We start from the raw sequence: 20495 nt of genomic DNA, 5'->3' as shown, positions 1-20495 counted from the left end.
TGTAGTTAAGATTGTGTCCGAATATCTAAAACTCGGCGTGCTTTCGATGTAAACTAAAATGTTCATCTGTATGATTAATTGCGTTTCTTATTTTGTCCTTGAACTATATCTAATCCATTAATTTCTTGATTTATCTATTTTTGTTTTCTTTAGTCAGGATGGATCAAACAGTTAAATACGTACATCTACGTCGTTTTCAATAACCTTCATTTTATTTTTCAGGCATCTCCGAGCATGGCAGTCAGCTGGTTTGTGATGACCGTGTCGGCAGCCACTTTTCTTGCCATCACCAACGTAGTATACTAAAACATTCCAAAGCTGGTTTCTGCAATCATATAATTTTAGTCATCTTGTATGACTTTATTGTGTTTGAAACATAGCTGTGTTGAAGAAGTTGACCTTTATGGACTTGAACGTAATATCATATATGTGGTACCAATCCGTGGTAATGGGTTAGAAATAAGCCATCTTGTAGTTTAAAAATCATCCATTATTATTATTTTTTTTCGTATTACGTGTATTTGGGAGATTGATTCACAGTCAGGACGCCAAAACATATTGTTTTAGATGTGTGTATACTCTTTGCCGTCAATATCAAGTACATATATATATCCATAAAATAATTACCAGATTGATACCCTTTATTATTAGAAACATTAAGGACGCCAAAACATATTGTTTTAGATATGTGTATACTCTTTGCCGTCAATATCAAGTACATATATCTATATATATCCATAAAATGAATACCAGACTGATACCCTTTATTATCAGAAACATTAAGGACGCCAAAACATATTGTTTTAGAATAAAGGATTTTTAAACTAATACTCACGACTAAAAATTGACAAGCTACAATGACCATCAATAGCTCATGTACTGTATTCAGCGAATTAGATCATACATATACTGATGCTTCAGGTTTTCCATGATATTACTATTTCACCAAGCATCAGTATATGTATGATCTAATTCGCTGAATACAGTACATAAGCTATTGATGGTCATTCGTACCAGTACAACCTTACATAATCGCAAGACTGTAGCGATGTTTCTCTAAGTTTATAACCCATAGTTACTGTACCTTATGTTTTCAGAGTAATGCTCTCCGTATTGTGTAGCATAGCAGATTGGTATTAGTAATTAAGCATTAGTTATTCAAAATCAAATGAGATATGATTCCATGACATCTACTTTCACGATAATGTATCTCTTTCACCTTAACTAGTTCTGAGCTAGCCTGGGTGCCATCCTAGATTACTACCGGGGCTCCTGCGTTCGATTTTTCATGGTAGCGAACGCAGGAGCCCCGGTAGTGATCTAGGATGGCACGGCAGACTAGTTTTGAGCTGAATTGGATTAAAATTCTATTACAAGTAAATAGAATCCGTCAAAGAAACACGCTCTAACATATTATTCGATGAGTGATATATGACAATATATATATAATATGACTAAAAGGATATCAAGATATTTGCTGTATTGTGATTGGGGCACTATGCACTAATGGCCTATAAAAGCCAGAACACACTGTAATATGCTCATTCGAGCCTTGATCCTTGAGAAAGCCACACACAGGCGAAACATGTCGGTGTGGGCTCGAATAAAGTTCTAAACGGGAACTATACGCGGCTACAGCCTCTTTTCTGAAGATGTGGCGTGAGTGTGTACGGTTGGTTTGAGGTTGCCCACTACTACTGCCTATATCGCATGTCTGTTGTAGCTAAAGTATATCAACTATGACCAGACTACACAAATGATAATGTTTGATACAAGCTGTGATTAGTAGTAATATTCTTTGTTACCAGTTGACATGCATCTTTAATGACACCGATTTTGGTTTTATCTGGACGGTAGAGTCATTTGAACATAAATTTCTTTCTTCACACCAAGTTAACTTAAGCACCGACGTTAATTTTTTCTGTAGCTTTCGGCTAACTTCATTAGACCAGTATGGCCGTTGCTTGAGATAAAAGGCGATGGGCGTGCATGGCGTCAGGGGATATTTGTTGCAAAATTTATATGTTGCCAAATTCATTAGTTGCATTTTCCGCAAACCTTATCATCGCCATTGACGGTAAATTTCTCGCCAGACAGGGGTGTGTTGCATACGGAGCAGGCGAAGCAACCGCCGTGAAAGCTCTTACCATCGTAGGTAGTGAACTTCTCAGCGCCTAGAAGAAAAAGAAGAAAACCATATAAAAAGTTTATTGCAAGTTCTTGTCTGGAGGCTAATTCAAGTACATGTAACATGAAAGGACGAAAAGAAAATGGGTAACAATATAGCAGGTGACTATTCTAGTCTAGATATTGACACTACATTCTAACTTATTGGGTTTGACTTCTTTTTCCGAGACAGTGGGAGACGAATGATCCCATATTTTCTGTATGTGTGGGTTTTATGATGTTAAGAGGAGAGTAGTTTTCTTTTTGTCTGTAAACATGGGGATATATATATATATAACTGGCAACCACGAAGTTTTACAGCTTGCTCATAAGAACAAGGCATTTGCATGAATTTATAAGTAACTGCTCACATAGGTTGTAGCCATACAACATGGCGGACAATTCTTACGTCATAGTCACGTGACTGCAAACGCATGGATGTTATCAACGATAGACTACTTACTACTAGTATCCAAAAGCATGAAGCACACGGCGCACTTCTTGGCGTGAAAAGTACTGAAGCAGTCGCTGCAGTAGACGTTGCCCTCGTGGGAGTCGTACGGATGTCCAGCCAGCGGCCTCCTACATTGGTGGCACTCCATTTTTTAGCCTGTCACCTGTAGTATTCAGAAATATACATAAGGAACATGTTACGAAAAATATAAAGACAATTCAAACTCTAAAACTGGATAAAAATTCGGAGATTTATTTCCGGACGTTTCGAGTGACATCCGGCAATCTTCAGCATCACCCTTCTTCAGCGTCAACTTACGAGTTGTGACTTTGGCATGTTAAACCGTTTTTTCCAGTAAGAAGTACGAGGGGTGATCAATGAGTCCTCGGCCTCACCCAGAAATAAGGTGCACAACTCAAGTTTTGGGGCCTAATTATGTTGTTTGACATCTTTTAGCAATATCCACCTAACTTCTAATCATTCTGATCATTGCTTTACAGACGACACTCAGTAACATTAGGTGAGGTAGAAGGATAAAACATTGACAATTGAGCTGTGACTTAAGGTGTGCGGGTCGACTTGCTCTGCTGAAGTCAGATACCCACTTCTTTTTAGTTGAAATAAGAAAGGAATCTTTCTCAAACATTTTGACAATGTCTTCGAAGATTTTATGCCGATTCATGGCATGAAGAACTCGACCCACACAGCTCTGACCACAGTGTACCCTTATTTTTCTCGTCACTTGCCTAATAGTTTTCAAATGGACGTCGACTTAAAAGTATTGGCCACAATAATTTGAAATTTGGTGGATATTGCTAAAAGATGTAAACTACATAATCATGCCCCCAAATTTGAGCTGTGGACCTTATTTCTGGGTGAGGCCGAGGACTTATTGATCACCCCTCGTACCTTGAAGTCCTTGAACCTTGAACTGAGACATCTAGCGATGCCAACACGGGGAACATTGGGTTCCTCTAAGAAGTACTAGTGTTGATTCGTTGTGTCGGTTCATTATAGTGACGATGAAGAAGAGTGATGGATGATTTAGAAATATACAAGATGTACAATCTTTATTGACACAACAAAAGTACAGCGACTCTCGCAAGGTCTACTTAATCTATACATACATACATGCCAACAAACAAAGTTCATACTAATGAGTTTGTTTAGTAATACATACAATCATATGGAATAGGGCAACTATACATAAGGAACATGTTGCGAAAAATAAACAGTAAGCCTGGTAAGATTCTATTCCCGCCTAGCAAACTAGGCCAACTCGGTGAATTCTCCTGCTTAAAAAAAGTCAACTGTCCCGGTCGTTCCTCTGCGGATCTGTGGTAAATATTCCGATTGGTCTTCGAGCCGAATACTTTAGTAGCTGGTCTTTGTGGGCCCTGACAAAAGTCTGACTGTCTGATTTCTTCCCAGGGAAACTGCCTGAGGGGTCCATAAGGCTCGAGAGAGCCGACAACTTGCCTTTCTAGTTATGCCGGTTACTTAATCATCTAGTATCTCCTGCAAAGATTCCTTTTTTTTCATGAATATGACAACCGCTTGTGGAATATCAAATTCCTGAAAATCTTCACAAGTTTCTGCAGAGTATTCGACTCAATTTAGTTAAGCACACGGAACAATCAAATTTGCATGACGCGGAAAAATGCCGGTGCATGCTTACAGCATATATCAGCCGAATTTGGGAATACTGCGGTGCTTTTTGTAGGTTGTGTTGGGAACCATTTTTGCCGACAGAAATAACACATCACATTGTCACAAGCCTAAGCACTGCAACTCGGAGCCAAGCGCCCGCACACGATCACAGCATTCGTCAACCGATTTTGGAGTCGCGTCTTCTTTTTTTTTTGGCACGCTGGAGAACCTTCTTACCGACGAAAGTAAGACACCACGCATGAAGACACGGTAGACTGTTGTTGACAACCACGGCCGTGTAACCGTGGAATGTACCACTTTAAGTGTAAAACTTTACGGCTGTGAAGGGACTTACGTGATGAGCTGCGTTTCTGGTCAGGTGGATCACTTGGGTCCTGGCGGTCTTCTTCTGGGGGCTGGGGATGAAGGAATGCAGAAACGGGCGTGGGGAGGGAAATAAGTACCCGTGTAAGACAAGTACCCGTGTAAGACGGGTCCGTGTATTCACTGAAATACACGAAATACACGTCCGAAATACCGAAATACACATGAAGATGGCTGAAATCTACCGAAATACAGTATGACTTGATGAGTTAACGTCACAGGTTGCTATGTGCAGGCATAAGATAATAAATTTATAGCCCTGGCGACAAGAAAATGACAGAAAATACTTCGCGATCCCAGCGCGGCCGGCCGCCGCCATCTTTCTTACCATACGGCTATACAGATACAGATACGCCATGATGTTTGTTTTTAGTGGTATCTTCTTCAAGGAGTCATTTACACAAAATGGTGGTGATAACCTACCAAATACAGTATGATTTGATGAGCAAACATCATAGGTTGCTATATTTCGGCACAGAATAATGTATCTATGGCCCTGATGACAAGAAAAATATTTCACGATCCCGGCCGACCGCCGCGTCATCTTTGTTCCATGCGCCTGATGACGTTTGTTTTTAGTGGTATCTGAGTCATTTACACAAAAAGGGTGGTGAAATGTACCGAAATACAGTATAATTTGGTGAGTAAATATCACAGGTTGCTATATATCGGCATCAAATAATGTATGTTATGGCCTTGGCTACAAGAAATCCGCAGAAAAGGTTCAGAAAATACATCGTGAGGGTCCGCATCGTGATCCCGGCGGAAATCGAAAATGGCGGATATGCGATCCGACGGCGGGATCGCCTAAAGTCTTGTTTTTAGTGGTACATGTATTTGTCATTTACACACAAAAGGTGGTTAAATTTACTACAATACGGTACGATTTGAGTGAATAAACATAGTGCTATGTCGGACGTGTATTTCGTGTATTTCGGTGAATACACTGACCGGTGTATTACACAGACTACTTGGAATTATGATAATGTCTACTAATGAGATGTTTTTGGTCAACAAAAGTCTTTGTGTTGTCGGAATAGTTGTCTGGGAGTAGTTGTCCACTCATGTCTGATACAGTCTTTGCGCTGTGGGCATGCCATGCCTCGATATCGGCATATAAGCCCATTCGTAGATTCGAGTACGCATGTGCAATGTCAAAGGTGAACGCCCCTGAGACGTAAACAAAACCCGCCTGGACATTGTTATGCAATTCGAGACAACGTTCGAGACAACTGTTTACAGGCCAGGGGCCTTCACCTTTTACACTGCACATGCGTTCTCAAGACTTGAAGCATTCCTGTTCGTCTACCCTGGGAGTCCAGGCACCGTAATCGGAGGGCCACGGAGCACCGCACGCGCGCCCAAGCTTTCACGGCCCACCCTCCCGCTGCCCCCCGAAGACCGACCCCGCCCCACTGTCCGCTGCAAACCCAAGCTCCGCTATCCGATTACATTACGGTGCCTGGACTCCCAGGGTATGTTCGTCTGGTTTTTATGTGGAGGAGGTTATATATAAGACGATTTATATAAAACAGCTTCCGTTAATTCTCCTAGCTTTTACCATTTGAATAGCTTACAAAAATCCACATCACTACTAAAATCAACAAACCCACTTACGATGGAAAACGTGGGTCTCTTCATTTTCCACTGCCTTCAAAAAAGAAGTCAAACCCAACCATAGTCAACCTTAGTTAACTTAGAACATTGACAGTAGTGTAGATAACTATTTTTGATTCCCATGTATTCCCATGCACTTGTTTGTCTGCAATTAGCCTTCGGGCATGAACTTGCAATAAAGTTATTATTATTATATTAAAGGCACCCAGAGCATTTTTATAAGACTGGAAAATTGGAAATATTCTAGTTGGTGTAATCTTTATGAAATTGACCATTAATGCCACTGTTCCGTTCGTATTTCTTTTCAAAACTGCGCAAAAACGGCACAAAAATAATCTACATGGTAATCTTTTAGTTCCACGGACCTACTGTAAATACTGTAGATAACATAGCCCCGCCCACCTCCGTCAAAACGTAGAACTGCAAATTCAAAACATAAAAATGCAAATATTTGACAGACATGCAGTCACTCTCTCATTGGTCGAACCGCTAATTGTGATGGACAGTCAGGATCAGTCTATCAGGGCTTGGATTTTCTATCAGTTCTCACCACACAACGACATTGTATCTTTGCTCCTTTAATGTCGATATGTAATGGTGTAGTGTTATTGAAACTTACTATGTGTAGGAATGACTGGAAACTGGAGTTTTTTTATACAAGTTTCAAGCCTCATAAAATGCTCTGGATGCCTTTAAGCTGTACGTACAATAAAAAAAAAAACATGCCATTCTTTTACATGTACTTTTCTTTGATAAACAAGCAGATGTGTAAGAAAACATTCTTTAATACCTTATCTTTAAACTTGTTTAATTGTCCCTGACAATGTTCTGCAGCTGTGTGTCACATTGTCCTGCTGTACTACATATACATGAACAACAGAACGCGAACTAGAATCATGGCAACATTTTACGTACGTCGTGGCAACATTTTAGGTATAAAAAGCATTTTAATGACCGTCACATACAGTAAACCACTTGTACATGAAGGATGTTAAGCCATTGATGTGTGAAAATAATGCTTCAGCAATGCTAGTGTTTCAATCATCTCATATGCCGTTTTAAATTTCTGTACACTTGTTAATGACCTATTCAACTTCCTGGTTCTCGGACTCATCAAGTCTGTACTGCAGCTATGTTTCCATTCCGTACCAAGTTGTTGTGATGATGAACAAGTCAGTTAGAGTACATGATAATGTATGAACATCATAAGCTGTAGTTACATAACAAAGAATATCAAATGTAAAATGAACAATTTTGTATATTTTCTAGGCTGGAATTTATGTAGGTTTTATCATGTTGATGCTTGATTTCAAACCTGTCCCTTGGAAAAGTTCTTAAAATACAACACTGCTGCCAAGTCTGTATAGACTCACTTGATGGGTTGATATTAGGGGTGGGTACCGGTACCGTGTACCGGTACAAAACCGGTATTTCTTAATGGACCGGTCAAAAAAACAGTCCGTAAAAAATCGGTGGGCCGGCCTATGGACCGATTAAAAAATTCATAGTACCAGGCTGCCAGCAGACGGCCACATAACTGGTCTTAGAAAATACAAAACAGCAGATGTAACGTGTCGTTTCCGAAGACGTTAGCTGTGAATCATATCCAGAAACACTTAAAGGATGAGTAAAAAGACGGCGAGGAGATTATAGTTATAATTTTGAGACAAAGTGCAATCCTAAGAAATTATATGGTTCCAGACATGACGTTTGGAGACTTTAATGTGTGTCTCGCTCTCCAAAATATGATGTACTGCGACACTACTATAATCAGGTACAGGTACAGGTACAGGTACAGGTCCGGACCTGGACCTGACCCTCTGGACCCGGACCTGGACCGGAATTTTATGTACCGGTACCCACCCCTAGTTGATATACATTAACGCTCCAGTTCGCTCCTCTGATTGATTTCCTAACAGAGAAATCTGGCACATTTGGCCACAATGTCATTGCTTATTTTGGACTGAACATTCTTTAGAAATAACGGAGATCATCTTTCAAATGCCGCCACAGAAGCCAGTGCAATTCATGACCAATTAGAACTCTCTGTTATAGTTTATGTGAAGATTCAAATACGAGAGACTTCTCTAACGGTGCCAGGCTATTCTGCAGAAAAGCGATCGATAAAGAAGCAAATTGGAGCCGAAGTAGGATGGATTCCAGGCTAGACTGATTTGACCTTCAGAGAGTTTGTTACTCGCTGAAACTGCAAAGCAAATATGACAAGGAGTCCTTGTGTAGTGATCTGTAAGCCCTTCTTAAGTCTTTTTAAAGTCTTAGATGTCAGCATCCTGGATGACCCAAAATCTTATCCCTCCTGGGAAGCTACATGATGCCTTTAAGGAGGCTCTTCAGTCTTCAAGGTCAAGGTCCTCGTCAAGGTCGAGGTCGGCCATGTCTTGGAACAGGGACTCGTCGACCTCTACGCTCTCATCACCTGCACCGAGAGTAATGTCTGTGGGAACAAGTACGGTAGGGGGAGGGGGGCACAGAAGGGGGAGGGGGGTACACAGAAGGGGAGGGGGTGCATAGAAGGGGGGGTAAAGATGGGGAAGGGGATGGTTTATGGATGGAGACAGGACAAGGTGTTAGTACATGTTACACATGCAACAATCTATGTACATGTATATCATATGTTCCACATTAAACATTGTGTTTTAAGATAAGCAACATGCTTTAATAAATACCCTGCATGCACGAGACAGCAAACATGTTAGATTTTAACCTGTGACATATTTTGGCTGTAAGATTCATGCACCAGTACTGGCTGATGGCATGTGAGCTGAACGACGATGTGTTATAGTGATGTATAGGATACATGTACACTATGTGTTATAGTGTATTATCACATGGCCAGATGGTGTCGACCAATCAGAAGCCTCCATTGCCCACAATAAGTGGTCTGTTATCACGCCATAACACACCACTTATTGACGTCATGCCATAACAAAACGGTTGCATTTTGTAGATGGGGGTATCTTTTTGATGAATCTTTTTCTTAACCTTGTTTAAAATATCTTTATTGTCTTAAAATTCCCCCAAATGTCCTAAGAATACATGAAGAATTCATGAAAAAAGGAAAAAAATTCAATTAAAGTAAAATTCAAACGGAAGGACTAAAAACAATATTTTTCACACCCCCGCCGTCAAAGTGGAACCGGCCCAGACGATCGTTCGCAGAACGCGTTCGAACGTCCGCCATAAGAGTACCACAGTTTTTCGTCGAGGAACTGTCAGACGCCGACTTAGAGTCAGTTTTCGGGTCATGGGAAGTTGGGGAAGACGCCCAGGAACATACTTCAGCAGTTGAGCTAGGGGCAAGGAAGCTGACGAGTGTGACCAACAAGAAGCAGCGGGCACACAGAGTCTCCTCCCCACTCATCACATTGTATTTCCCGAAGTAGCAAATCATGGCAGACAAAGAAATCGCCCATGAAACCTCCTACGTTTCTACCCAAGAGGACCCCAGACCGGTATGTTCACGTTTCTGAGGGGTTTTACCTGACGAAAATTAAAAATGTTACTGGCAAAGTGATGTCGTCTTGTTAAAAACAAACGCCCCCCTCCCCATGGCCCAAGTCACGAACACGTAACTTCCCGAAACCGATGTGTTGGCATCGAAAGAATTACGGTCAAAATCGCCCAAATTCTTACAGGTTTGTACCTACAATGATCTTGGCTCGATATGTGTACGCTTCTGTGGGATTTTTTTTCCGGCTTGAGTAATAATTATCCGGGGAAACTACAACTTGCGGCAAAGGGGAGGTAAACATGTACGATTCTTACCACACCTAGGCGTCTAACAACCTGTCAATTTATAACCGTGTGGGCTCGAAGACAAGTCACCGCTTGTTTACATTGGATTATATGAAGATCATATGTACAATGGATTGATTTTACATGTATAGTATTAAATAAAGAATCTATGTATTATACAGAAATTTGTCTCTCTTATATGGGTCAGTTTGGATAGGCTATGTGATAATAACGTTAATGACCCGCCTGTTCCTCGGTGTATATGGTGTCATAACGCCTGGTCATGTGCTATAACCACCTCATAAAACCACCTCGTTCGCTTCGCTCACTTGGTGGTTTTATTCGGTGGTTATAGCACATGACCAGGCGTTATGACACCATATACACCTCGGGGCGGGTCATTAACCCTTAAGTATAGGATACATGTACACTACATGTGTTATAGTGTAGTATAGGATACATGTACACTACATGTGTTATAGTGTAGTATAGGATACATGTACACTACATGTGTTATAGTGTAGTATAGGATACATGTACACTATGTGTTATAATGTAGTATAGGATACATGTACACTACATGTGTTATAGTGTAGTATAGGATACATGTACACTATGTGTTATAGTGTATTATCACATGGCCAGATGGTGTCGACCAATCAGAAGCCTCCATTGCCCACAATAAGTGGTCTGTTATCACGCCATAACACACCACTTATTGACGTCATGCCATAACAAAACCGTTGCATTTTGTAGATGGGGGTATCTTTTTGATGAATCTTCTTCTTAACCTTGTTGAAAATATCTTTATTGTCTTAAAATTCCCCCAAATGTCTTAAGAATACATGAAGAATTCATGAAAAAAAGGAAAAAAATCAATTCAAGTAAAATTCAAACGGAAGGACTAAAAACAATATTTTTCACACCCCCGCCGTCAAAGTGGAACCGGCCCAGACGATCGTTCGCAGAACGCGTTCGAACGTCCGCCATAAGAGTACCACAGTTTTTCGTCGAGGAACTGTCAGACGCCGACTTAGAGTCAGTTTTCGGGTCATGGGAAGTTGGGGAAGACGCCCAGGAACATACTTCAGCAGTTGAGCTAGGGGCAAGGAAGCTGACGAGTGTGACCAACAAGAAGCAGCGGGCACACAGAGTCCCCTCCGATCCCCACTCATCACATTGTATTTCCCGAAGTAGCAAATCATGGCAGACAAAGAAATCGTCCATGAAACCTCCTACGTTTCTACCCAAGAGGACCCCAGACCGGTATGTTCACGTTTCTGAGGGGTTTTACCTGACGAAAATTAAAAATGTTACTGGCAAAGTCTTGTTCAAAACAAACGCCCCCCTCCCCATGGCCCAAGTCACGAACATGTAACTTCCCGAAACCGATGTGTTGGCATCGAAAGAATTACGGTCAAAATCGCCCAAATTCTTACAGGTTTGTACCTACAATGATCTTGGCTCGATATGTGTACGCTTCTGTGGGATTTTTTTTCCGGCTTGAGTAATAATTATCCGGGGAAACTACAACTTGCGGCAAAGGGGAGGTAAACATGTACGATTCTTACCACACCTAGGCGTCTAACAACCTGTCAATTTATAACCGTGTGGGCTCGAAGACAAGTCACCGCTTGTTTACATTGGATTATATGAAGATCATATGTACAATGGATTGATTTTACATGTATAGTATTAAATAAAGAATCTATGTATTATACAGAAATTTGTCTCTCTTATATGGGTCAGTTTGGATAGGCTATGTGATAATAACGTTAATGACCCGCCTGTTCCTCGGTGTATATGGTGTCATAACGCCTGGTCATGTGCTATAACCACCGAATAAAACCACCGAGTGAGCGAAGCGAACGAGGTGGTTTTATTCGGTGGTTATAGCACATGACCAGGCGTTATGACACCATATACACCTCGGGGCGGGTCATTAACCCTTAAGTATAGGATACATGTACACTACATGTGTTATAGTGTAGTATAGGATACATGTACACTACATGTGTTATAGTGTAGTATAGGATACATGTACACTACATGTGTTATAGTGTAGTATAGGATACATGTACACTATGTGTTATAATGTAGTATAGGATACATGTACACTACATGTGTTATAGTGTAGTATAGGATACATGTACACTATGTGTTATAGTGTATTATCACATGGCCAGATGGTGTCGACCAATCAGAAGCCTCCATTGCCCACAATAAGTGGTCTGTTATCACGCCATAACACACCACTTATTGACGTCATGCCATAACAAAACCGTTGCATTTTGTAGATGGGGGTATCTTTTTGATGAATCTTCTTCTTAACCTTGTTGAAAATATCTTTATTGTCTTAAAATTCCCCCAAATGTCTTAAGAATACATGAAGAATTCATGAAAAAAAGGAAAAAAATCAATTCAAGTAAAATTCAAACGGAAGGACTAAAAACAATATTTTTCACACCCCCGCCGTCAAAGTGGAACCGGCCCAGACGATCGTTCGCAGAACGCGTTCGAACGTCCGCCATAAGAGTACCACAGTTTTTCGTCGAGGAACTGTCAGACGCCGACTTAGAGTCAGTTTTCGGGTCATGGGAAGTTGGGGAAGACGCCCAGGAACATACTTCAGCAGTTGAGCTAGGGGCAAGGAAGCTGACGAGTGTGACCAACAAGAAGCAGCGGGCACACAGAGTCCCCTCCGATCCCCACTCATCACATTGTATTTCCCGAAGTAGCAAATCATGGCAGACAAAGAAATCGTCCATGAAACCTCCTACGTTTCTACCCAAGAGGACCCCAGACCGGTATGTTCACGTTTCTGAGGGGTTTTACCTGACGAAAATTAAAAATGTTACTGGCAAAGTCTTGTTCAAAACAACCGCCCCCCTCCCCATGGCCCAAGTCACGAACATGTAACTTCCCGAAACCGATGTGTTGGCATCGAAAGAATTACGGTCAAAATCGCCCAAATCCTTACAGGTTTGTACCTACAATGATCTTGGCTCGATATGTGTACGCTTCTGTGGGATTTTTTTTCCGGCTTGAGTAATAATTATCCGGGGAAACTACAACTTGCGGCAAAGGGGAGGTAAACATGTACGATTCTTACCACACCTAGGCGTCTAACAACCTGTCAATTTATAACCGTGTGGGCTCGAAGACAAGTCACCGCTTGTTTACATTGGATTATATGAAGATCATATGTACAATGGATTGATTTTACATGTATAGTATTAAATAAAGAATCTATGTATTATACAGAAATTTGTCTCTCTTATATGGGTCAGTTTGGATAGGCTATGTGATAATAACGTTAATGACCCGCCTGTTCCTCGGTGTATATGGTGTCATAACGCCTGGTCATGTGCTATAACCACCTCATAAAACCACCTCGTTCGCTTCGCTCACTCGGTGGTTTTATTCGGTGGTTATAGCACATGACCAGGCGTTATGACACCATATACACCTCGGGGCTGGTCATTAACCCTTAAGTATAGGATACATGTACACTACAATTGTGTTATAGTGTACCGGTAGTATAGGATACATGTACACTATGTGTTATAATGTAGTATAGGATACATGTACACTACATGTGTTATAGTGTAGTATAGGATACATGTACACTACATGTGTTATAGTGTAGTGTAGGATACATGTACACTACATGTGTTATAGTGTAGTGTAACATACAAACTATGTGGTAAATTACATAATACTATAACACACATAAACATTACAGTATTACCCATAATGTTCTGAAAGTGTGAAGCTTAACACACAGTTTGATGGTTCACAGGAACATGAACATGTGACATGGATCAGAGCACACAGCGCTCCATCTCTCCATAACTGTACATCTACAAAAAGTTTCAAACAGGTTCTGAAGACTACAGGCAGCTATGGCCAGAGAAAAATCAATATAATAATAAAAGTCACAACTGATAAAACTCACACTCACTATCCAGTTTATCATCATTCTGTTGTTCCCTTTGTTACATGTAAAGGAGTTAGAACAACTACTAAAAAACTATGAAATAATACTTCCTAATAGCCTAGGTAAAGCTGATACAACCCAAAAGATACAACCCAAAAAGTGGACATTGTTCACTACTGACAGTATGATCATCTTACCTTCATTGTCCAGAAATCTTGCGTCTGAGTCGTTTAGGGACGTATCTCGCTCAAATAGTTGTTTTCCTGCGTAAGAAACAGTACAGTTATCCCACATAGTCAGCTGTAGTGAGCCATTTACATCAGGGCCTGACGACCGTCCCTTAACAGAGACGGGGGGCGCCATAAACTTTCTGAAACTTATGATACACAGCTCACCGAGTCACATAACGCGACGTCACAGAAGCGGTGGATTGGACATTCCTTGACAAAGAAAGAAAGATTGGAATTGGTTGAAAATTTGGGTAAATCTAATCTCTATGTTCACTCTAAAATTATAGTTCAATCGTACTTCTGAATGATTTCTATCAACACAGATGAACTTCCAAGCTGAGAGTCTGAGTGTATTATAAAACTTTATATTAGTCAAAGAAGAGAGTTACTAGAAACAGACAAAAGTAGATACAGTATTCCCGTCTATTTTTTCAAGTTTTCTTTCCCTTTATATCTTACTATTTTCCAAATGAGACACTAAGAAACAGAATTCTCATGCAACTTACCTGATAACTTTTTACTGTTGTCTACCTCTTTTTTAGACTTCATCTTTTCCATTATTTCTTGGTCGAACCTGGCTTTCCACGCCAGGAAGGTTTCTATATTGACTCGGGTGCCCTCAAATCTTTTCTGCAACAAGAAAGCAGCATTGGATTATAACATTGGTGGGTAGTATATCATTCACAAAAGTATGCAAAAATAGTTAGCAGCCCTCCAGACTGGGACCATTTTAGGACCACATGCTCCCAAAAATTAGCCGCTGAATCTAGAAATTTTTCCTAGGAGCACAGTACAACAAAACTTACATGTATATAACTACATCATGGATTGCAAAGCTGAACAGTCCGTTTTTAAAAAAGTTTTGGCACTTGCAAGAAGGATGGCATATCTAGTTCTTTTTTGCCTGTGTGAATTTGTTTTAGTATCAAATTGATTTCTTATGTTGTAACTTCCATAAACATATTTGTCAACAGTTTACTTTTCCAACATTTTAAAACACATTGACCACAGGCATGGCCTTAGTTTCACAATGTCAACAAAACACAAAAGTTTCTTACCTTTTCTTTCTCTTCGTCTTCTCTCTGTTTTCTTTCCCTATCTTCTTCCGCCTGTTTCTTCTTCTCCTCGACCAGCTCACTCAGTCTCTCCTGCACAGCTGACACCAGGGTGAACACCATCACCATGCCCAGGTTCTCCTCGGCCTAGGAACAACAGTTACCTGGGTTAGTTACCCACCCTAACCCTACCCTTGCATAGCTGACACCAGGGTGAACCCAGGTTCTCCTCAGCCTGGGAACAACAGTTACCTGGGTTAGTTACATGGGTTAGTTACCCACCCTAACCCTACCCTTGCACAGCTGACACCAGGGTGAACCTAGGTTCTCCTCAGCCTGGGGGCAACAGTTACCTGGGTTAGTTACCTGGGTTAGTTACTTATTCGTTTTTTGTGTTTGCAGGCCTCCCACCCCATTCAATCATTATTAGAATACCTTATGTGTTTTCCTGATGTTGTTGTCATGTTTACCTGTTGTTGTGTTTACCTGTTATGTACATGTTTACCTGTTGCTGCAGTAGCTCCTGTATGTTCCTGACGTCCTCGTCTGTGAGGTTCTGGGGAGACAGCACCTCCATGTCCGGGGGGGCGTCGGGGTAGGTGGGGACGTAGGTGAACTGCAGGTCCACTCCCAGGGGGTCACATTCTGGGGGAGGGGGGGGGGCGGAGACAGGAACGTTTTAGTATCATTTCAATAACGATGATCTTAACAACAACACTGCTAATGAATGAATCTTGCTATTCGTGGCATTGGGAAAACGACAGCACCGAGACGGTATTCAAACAATTTCAAAATCATTTGTTTTTTTCAAGAATAGCTACACTGGGCCCAGCCGGACCACACTGGGCCCCGCCGGACCACACTGGGCCCCGCCGGACCACACTGGACCCCGCCGGACCACACTGGGCCCAGCCAGACCACACTGGGCCCAGTCGGACCACACTGGGCCCAGCCGAACCACACTGGGCCCAGCCGAACCACACTGGGCTCCGCCGGACCACACTAGGCCCCGCCAGACCACACTGGGCCCAGCCGGACCATACTGGGCCCAGCCGGACCACACTGGGCCCAGCCAGACCACACTGGGCCCAGCCGGACCACACTGGGCCCAGCCGGACCACACTGGGCCCAGCCGGACCACATTGGGCCCAGCCAGACCACACTGGGCCCAGCCGGACCACACTGGGCCCAGCCGGACCACACTGGACCCAGCCGGACCACACTGGACCCAGCCTGACCACACTGGGCCCAGCCGGACCACACTGGGCCCAGCCGGACCACACTGGGCCCAGCCGGACCACACTGGGCCCAGCCGGACCACACTGGGCCCAGCCGGACCACATTGGGCCCAGCCAGACCACACTGGGCCCAGCCGTGGTGACTGTTGCAGGGCTTCTCTATTCTGAAGTCCAACATACTCTCATCTCCCAAATAAACGTACCGGTACGTTTATTTTTTTCAGCCTCAAAATCCACCCAGTACGTTCTTATTTGGGACGGTACGTTTATTATTTTTTTGAAAATTTGAGTTTTGCTAACCTGGGATCCTCTTAAAATTCAAAGTTTGGGTTTTCCTGCCAATATTTCCCCGGCATTTTTGCTCATAATTCATTATTTTCCGGCCAAGCGGCGTTGATTTCCCTGCCGCTATGAGGGTTTGCGGATTTGATGGGGTGGTCTACAGGGGTGGGCTAGTGGGGTGGGCTACCTCAGCATCTACCCTTTCTGGACCTCAAGGCTGTGCATGGGGGTTTAGCATTGAATGGAATTTCCTTGAGGAAAAGATGGGTCACTCTGTGGGAGGGCCGGAAAGAATGCTTTATTTTGCTGAAGGATCATATTGCTTTGGGGATGCTACAGTGGGGGGTGGAGGTGGGCAATGAGCATACTGCATACATTTACATCGTGCAGGAGTTTGTTATCCCCAGTTTTAGATTTTTAATCATGGAGGGCTATGTTCCCTGTTCCTTTATATACTGCTCAGTCAGGCCAACAGGACAGTAGCATTGTGGCTACAAGAAAGAAATGAGCAACAAAAGCAACACTATACATTGTACAAACACACACACACTTAAAACATTCCAACCCACGCTCATGCACACTGACACACATAACCACAAATACATTGTACATTGTATGCAAGCACATGCATTCAGGTACATTCTAGTCTAAATGTGAGACATTATAATGTTTTGAATTTTGTCAAACAAAGGCTCTCTCATTCCCTAGCTGTTCTATGCAACTTCCAGTTTATTTCCCCTTGTACCTCTTCCCTAAAATCCTACTAGTAATTAATTGTATACTGAGTACTTAGAAGTTTGTTTATGATAAATGGCTTTTCTACCAGTCTTGGTGCTGTTACCTTCCCTCTAGCCCACCCACAGCTTGACCCAGATCCTCTTCAAGGAAATTCCATAAGAGGCCAAACCCCCATGCACAACCTTGAGGTCCAGAAAGGGTAGATGCTGAGGTAGCCCACCCCACTAGCCCACCCCTGTAGACCACCCCTTTGTGAAATCCTGGCGGAACTCGTAACGTATCGGTCGATCTCTGTAACACTTCAAAGTCAACGTTGTTATTGGGCGAAAATAAGACGCCACACTGACGTTTTGAAATGCAATTCTTTTTATATGAACAACTTTAGCAGTCTCATAACATCGTAAACCAAAGCATGCTGACCAGAAACCAATATATGTCAGCGGCGCAAAGTGTTTCAACTAACGTTACGCATGTAATACATTACTCTACTCACGTGAGATACAGTCTTTCCCAAAATGAAAATATAAAAATAACACCACAAAAAACTGTGTCTTAGCATCAAAAACTTTATCATTACTTTGAAAGTATATCAAAACATTTCAATCCTACCGCAAACATGAAAATTTTGCCCTTCGAAAAGCGCCACAGTAACGCACCCGGCAGTGACAGTCCGTGGGAATGTTTTGTTTTGGAAGATCTCACTTTCAAGAAGGGGAAACAAGTCTTTTTGATCTACAAATAAACCTCCTTTGCCTTTGTCAGAAATGTATTTTGCAGTTTTACAAAAATACTTTAAATGCCGTAGTCTATATAAAGATTAGTTGCAATCTAGTCACCATTTCTATCACTGAAAAATGCTTGAAAAAAGATCACTCCCCTACAGAAAGAATGCCGGAGGTTTCTAAGAATATGAGTGTACTTCTGTTAGCCCCGCCCCTTTCTGTCTGTGGCGCCGCCACTGTATGTAGCTCACCCTTTCATGTAACATGAGAACCCTGTAGTTTGTGGCAACATTGTAACAAGCCTTCAGGTTCAAGAGGTTTCTCACAAATTTGTTGACAATTTAGTTTCTCAAAATGATACATACAAGGGTAATTTTTAGATTTTAAATTATTTGGATTGCAACAAAAAAAGCCAAGAACATTATATAATATTGTCCTTGATATTATATGATATTAAATGTCCTTGACACAACACAATGATTTGTGGCATGTAATGTTTACAAATCTATGTTTCTATATGGAAGGCATAGAAGATAAATGGCAAGTTGGGAAAGACAAATAGTTACATCATATACATGTGATTGTCATAGTCTTCCTTTTCTCTATCATGACTTTTACAAAATATAAGTAATACCTGTGATGACAATATACTTAGGATATTGTAATTTTCTGTTCATCTTCTAAATGTTGATACATTTGTATAGAAAGAGAGTAGACTTTCAAAGTGTTGCCCATCCAAGTGAACTGAGAAGTTTGGCGACTACTTTTCATGTTTTGATTATATGTCAGTATATACAACAATTTACTTGCTTCAAATTCCAAGCAGAAAATGCATGTATCAATGATCATGTACATTTTAACTTGTTGAATTTGAAGCACCATTGGCCCCCGGTTAGGGGTCATAGCGGGGAACCTATGCCCAATTTTTTTCAACATTGCTACTATACAGTATATCTTTTTGAAGTGGCAAATAATATTACAATTTGAACAAGATGTGTACAGTTATTCTGTTCAATAGTTATACACTTAATTAATATGCTCCTCAGATAGGCATAAATAGTCAATAAATTAATAAAGAGAACCTGCTAATCATCTTCTTTCCCTCGGACAGAAGTAGCATGGACACAGTTTATCTGTAAATTTGGTCAATTTCCAGGGGGTATGTTTATTCCGGGGGGTACGTTTATTAGATTTTGAAGATTTGTCCAGGGGGTATGTTTATTCCGGGGGGTATGTTTATTTGGGAGATGAGAGTAGCGACCCTCACAACAGCTAATGTACTAAGACAAGCCCTGCAACAGTTGCCACGGCTCATACTTATGTTTTATTGACACGTGATACACATGTAACGATATGCATCTGTGCTCATAAGAATTGTACTTCATTTGGCAATACTTATATTTTAGATATATCACTACTAATAGATTTCTATCATCGCTATAACTTGTATAACCTGGTTCCAACCCTCACCTTCATAACTGTCTGTCTCCGTCAACACGGACAGCTTGAAGCAGTGCGGCTCAGTCTCTAGAACTGGGGAAGGGAAAATCACAGTTAGCAATGACAACAGTACGCCAAAAATAGTTACTCAACTCACAGTCTCAAGCAAATGGATAAAATTTTGAAACACATGACTGACTAAAGACAGCGGATGCTACATCTGAAACGTCTGACTGTTTCAAAATTCTATCCAGTTGCTTGAGTAACTATTTTAGGCGTATCTTACTACCTGGATGTCTAACCTTCATCAACGTAGTGACCACAGTATTTCTTTACCAGAGAACCTCCTAACTCTACTCTATCCTACTGGGGAAAGTGAAAACTTGATAACAAATCACAATTTGAACGTTGCCCAAAGCTATAAAATGAAACCATTGCATGTCAGTTAAAAAGATACGACAAGGAAAATGAAACATAAAATCAATTTAGCGGCATGCAGCCCCAAAAATATATGGAAGCCACACAGAAGTTATCAATTTTATGGGGAGGGGGGCACAACTTTCTGTCAGAAAAATTCAACTCACTTTCAAAAATGTCTGGATAAATAGATTCGAGAGCCTCTATCTCGTTCGCCTGATCTTCTTCGTAGTCTGTCATTTATAAAATCACTCTTGTCCACTTCTCAGCACCAATTCTGCGGAAAATAGCGGAGATTTTACAAGTTCGGGACTGGGCTGCTCATGGCGGGGTCAGGAGGGGTCAACTCACATGTGGCAAAGGCGGTTTATTGACAGCCGGCGATTCGTATCAAAACCTGTTAAAA

At 41.5% G+C, this 20495-nt stretch overlaps 1 protein-coding gene and 1 long non-coding RNA gene across 3 annotated transcripts; both read right to left on the bottom strand.

The window, feature by feature from the left end:
- Positions 1-623: 623 nt before the first annotated feature.
- LOC136430836 (uncharacterized) lies at positions 624-5418 on the bottom strand. The gene is made up of 3 exons (XR_010754940.1): positions 4626-5418; positions 2630-2783; positions 624-2174 (listed from the first exon to the last, which is right to left on the bottom strand). It is a non-coding gene; the product is annotated as an uncharacterized lncRNA (long non-coding RNA).
- Positions 5419-7038: 1620 nt separating this feature from the next.
- LOC136430831 (RWD domain-containing protein 1-like) lies at positions 7039-20459 on the bottom strand. 2 transcript variants are annotated; one of them, XM_066421841.1, is made up of 7 exons: positions 20257-20459; positions 19703-19765; positions 15758-15897; positions 15256-15399; positions 14704-14827; positions 14165-14230; positions 7039-8708 (listed from the first exon to the last, which is right to left on the bottom strand). In XM_066421841.1, the coding sequence occupies exons 1-7, from the start codon at positions 20327-20329 to the stop codon at positions 8623-8625; spliced, it is 696 nt and encodes a 231-aa protein (XP_066277938.1). In that variant the 5' UTR covers positions 20330-20459; the 3' UTR covers positions 7039-8622. The 2 variants fall into 2 exon arrangements, with proteins under 2 accessions (XP_066277938.1, XP_066277927.1); XM_066421830.1 differs by having other exon boundaries at positions 7039-8726; positions 20257-20457.
- Between the last annotated feature and the right edge of the window lie 36 nt (positions 20460-20495).

This window comes from Branchiostoma lanceolatum, chromosome 1, assembly GCF_035083965.1.
Source record: "Branchiostoma lanceolatum isolate klBraLanc5 chromosome 1, klBraLanc5.hap2, whole genome shotgun sequence".
In the NCBI taxonomy this organism is placed as follows: domain Eukaryota; kingdom Metazoa; phylum Chordata; class Leptocardii; order Amphioxiformes; family Branchiostomatidae; genus Branchiostoma; species Branchiostoma lanceolatum.
This window is presented reverse-complemented; position numbering and strand designations above follow the sequence as displayed.